The sequence below is a fragment of the Lycium ferocissimum genome, chromosome 6, assembly GCF_029784015.1.
Source record: "Lycium ferocissimum isolate CSIRO_LF1 chromosome 6, AGI_CSIRO_Lferr_CH_V1, whole genome shotgun sequence".
Taxonomy (NCBI): Eukaryota; Viridiplantae; Streptophyta; class Magnoliopsida; order Solanales; family Solanaceae; genus Lycium; species Lycium ferocissimum.
In genome coordinates this window covers 27,885,655-27,889,222 of record NC_081347.1, presented here as the reverse complement: position 1 = coordinate 27,889,222, position 3,568 = coordinate 27,885,655, and the positions used below count along the sequence as shown (strand labels likewise).

General features: G+C 37.2%; 1 protein-coding gene across 1 annotated transcript; it reads right to left on the bottom strand.

Annotated features, from left to right (window-relative positions):
* Window positions 1-621: 621 nt before the first annotated feature.
* LOC132061250 (uncharacterized) lies at window positions 622-1,534 on the bottom strand. The gene is made up of 2 exons (XM_059454098.1): window positions 888-1,534; window positions 622-781 (listed from the first exon to the last, which is right to left on the bottom strand). The coding sequence occupies exons 1-2, from the start codon at window positions 1,532-1,534 to the stop codon at window positions 622-624; spliced, it is 807 nt and encodes a 268-aa protein (XP_059310081.1).
* Between the last annotated feature and the right edge of the window lie 2,034 nt (window positions 1,535-3,568).

Sequence of the window (3,568 nt, the reverse complement as noted above, 5' to 3'; positions counted from 1 at the left end):
CTCTTCCAACCATGTGAATCTTTTGAGATTGCCACTTTTCCAACCGGATATGATCTTCTACAATATTTGGATTTAAGGAAAGTGCCCCATAGTGTGGATTGGGTTCTCAGCCTCCACTATCTTTTAAGGGTGAAAGTATCAGTGATATCCTGCATTCTCCTCATTCCAATACCACTTTCGTCTTTTTGGATAGCATAGATTCTCCCATGAACACCAATGGTATTTATTTTTTCCTTCTTTGGCACCCCAAAGGAAGTTACAAAAATGCTTTTCCATTAGCTTTATAATGCCTTTACGGGGTTTTATAGCAGAAAGAGTGTAAGTTGGGACTACTTGCAGAACACTCTTTATGAGGACAATTCTCCCACCAAAAGAAAGCATCTTGCTTTGCCAACCATTGAGTTTTTTTATAATTTTGGACAGCATATTATCAAAATAAAAACTTTTTTTCCTTCCAACATAAATGGGACAGCCCAGATAGCTAAAAGGAAAATATTTATTCATGAAACCTGTTGTTCTTCTCATCCTATTGATTTCATTATACAGTATCGGGTGCGAAGTAATGAAAAAGCTCTTATCAGTATTAATCTTTTGCCCAGAAGCTCTTTCATACCTGTTGATTTATTTCAGAATAAGTTTGATAGATCTGTTGTTGCCAGCAGTGAAGATAACGATATCATCAGCATATGCAAGATGATTAATGATTGAACCATTGGGGTTCATGCTGAAAGGAACAAATCTATCATTGTCTTTGTAAGCTATTGAGCAATCTTGAGAACACCTGGCAAAGAATGATAAATAATGAAAGAGATAAAGGGTCTCCTTGCTTCAAGCCTTGAGAGGAGGTGAAAAAACCTTTTCGCTCACCATTTATGATAGTAGAATACCACATATCGGATATAAGCCTTCTGATAATAGTAGTCCAGCTGTCAGAGAAACCAAATTTGCTCATAACTGCAAGTAGGAAAACCCATGAAATTCTGTCATATGCTTTAGCCATATCTAACTTGATGATCATGTTACCCCGATTAGTGCGAGACACTCCTTGGGCTAATTCTTGAGCTAGAAGAACATTTTCAGTGATAAGTCTGCCTTTGACAAAACCAGACTGGTTTTCTGAAATGAGCTTATCTAGTAGAGGATTCAACCTAATGGACAAAATCTTAGAAATAATCTTGGCAGTGAAGTTACTTAGGCTAATTGGTCTAAGATCACCAAAGTTAGTAGGAGAATCAACTTTGGGAATCAAGATTAGACAGGTATGGGAGTAGAACTTAGTTAAGTTCCTTCCTTTGAAGAAATCATGGACCATGTTTTTGATGTCCTCTTCAATGATAGTCCAACATTTATGAAAGAAATTCCCATTATAGCCATCTGGACCAGCAGCACTAGAAGGGCTCATATTGAAAACAGCATTTCGGATCTCTTCCATATCAGGGATAGCAATGAGGGCTTCATTATCATCATTATTGATACAGTTAGGGATCACACTGAGAATGTCATGATCAGTGAAGTTGTGGTTGAGATTGAACATGTGTTCAAAATGATGTATAGCAGCCTTGGAGATACCCTCATTACTTTGTACCCAATTGCCATTACTATTTTTGATTCTGTGTAGTGCAGTCTCTTTTGTCCTTGATCAAGCAATAAAGTATTTACTATTTCTATCCTCTTCTTTCGGTCCATTTGATGTGAGCTTTCTACTTTAGAAGCTTGTCTTGCTATATCCAAACTTCATCTAATGTATTTAGCATTACGCTTTGTCGAGGTCCTCTCTAGTTTGTTCAGTGTTAATAGAACTGTCTCAAGTTTTCCAGATCATGCATCTTGGTTTCCCACATATTGACTTCATCATACATGTTACCAATAACATCTCTGGACCATTGACTGAGTTTCTTGCTAAGGATTTTGAGTTTTTGCTGGAGTATCCACATTGGGTTACCAAAAATCTGAACATTCGTGTCTCCTCCACCATCTAATAGAAATTAGGCTGCTCAGTCCAAAAGTCCAAGAACTTGAAGTATTTAATACCATTTTTATAAGCATTGTGACAGCTGATTAGAAAGGGTCTGTGATCAGATCCAGTCCTAGGCAGATGTCTAACAATGTTGTTGTGGAATAGTTGACCCAAGAATCATTGATAAACACTCTATCAAGCCTTTTCCAGATTCTTTTCACAGGTCTTCTATTATTGCACCAGGTGAAGTTTGGTCCCATAAAACCAATATCGGTGAGTTCACAGTTGTCCATACAACTACCAAAATCTAAGCTCTTATACATTTTATGAGGTTTGCCACCAAGTTTTTCCGAAAGGTTAAGGATGACATTAAAATCACCACCTAAACACCAAGGTCCATCAACCTGTAGGTAAACATTCTCCAACCGGGGAAAGCCAAAGATCTTTCCTTTAGTGAGTTAAAGAGACACCTAGCATAAATAGAAGTAATAAAAAGGTGTTTTCCAGAAACACTATGAAACATTTTGATGGTGATTTGTTGATCAGTGTTGGCTATGATGGAGGTCTAGTAGTTGCTATTCCAGAAGAACCGGATTACTTAGTTTGAGTTGTTGATACTGTATTGAAATCCAAGGTACTTCATATAGACATCAATTTTGTTAATGCTTACAAAAGGCTCCAAGATAACAACAATCTCAATTTTATGAAAGTGAATGAGTTTTTTTAGCCTGTGGATGGCCTTTTTGGATTTGACACCTCTGATATTCCAAAAAATGGCCCTAACCATAAAAAACAAGCTAAAGATTTTTTGTTAATGCTGGTATTGTTGTTGTTGTTGTTGGTTGCTGAATTGAGGTTTCGGGCTAGGCATATAAGCGTAGGAGACTGTTCGAAATTTTTACCGATTCTAGAATGATTTATTTGAAGGCTTAGGATAAGTATATAACAATGGGCCTAATCATAGTATGAATGGTCTTATATGTAGACATGCGAGCTCGGACGGATAAGCGTAGGTAGTTGGAGGCTGAATAGGTATGTTAAAGCTCGTCCCTTTCTTTCAAAGGCATGATTCCTATGTTATGAGTCCATAAATGTTTCCATAACCTCCTTGTTTTCAAAAGCTAGAAGTTCATGATTCTTAAAGCTTCTCATGATGTTAAAGATGAGAAGGTTTTGCGAGGATTACGATGATGATGATTTTATGTTTAAAAGTTTCAAGTTATGATTTCAACGATGATATGAAGATGTTGAGCTACTTCATGATTTTCTCGATGCTATTCATTGTTGTTGATCTCACTTATGAATTGTTCCTTCGATGCGAGAGATATAGCGATAATGGTTGTTCCATAATATGAATCGGAGGTTACCGACCTTACTTCACTTCGATAAAGTTGTAGCTTTCATATGAGCTTTCTTGCATACTATTTACATTATGTATTTGAACATGGTATATATGGATCGGGCCGTACGTTCCTCGGCACTAACTTATATGGATCAGGCCGTACGTTCCTCGGCACTAACTTATATGGATCGGGTCGTACGTTCCTCGGCACTAACATATGATGATAATGAATCGGGCTGTACGTTCCACAGCACTAACATTTATGGATC

Coding starts and splice junctions, on each gene's coding strand:
- LOC132061250 (XM_059454098.1), bottom strand. CDS start 1,534: ATGTTCAATCTCAACCACAACTTCACTGATCATGACATTCTCAGTGTG. Junction 782..887: donor AGGCTTATATCCGATATGTG/GTATTCTACTAT, acceptor ATTCTTTGCCAG/GTGTTCTCAAGATTGCTCAA.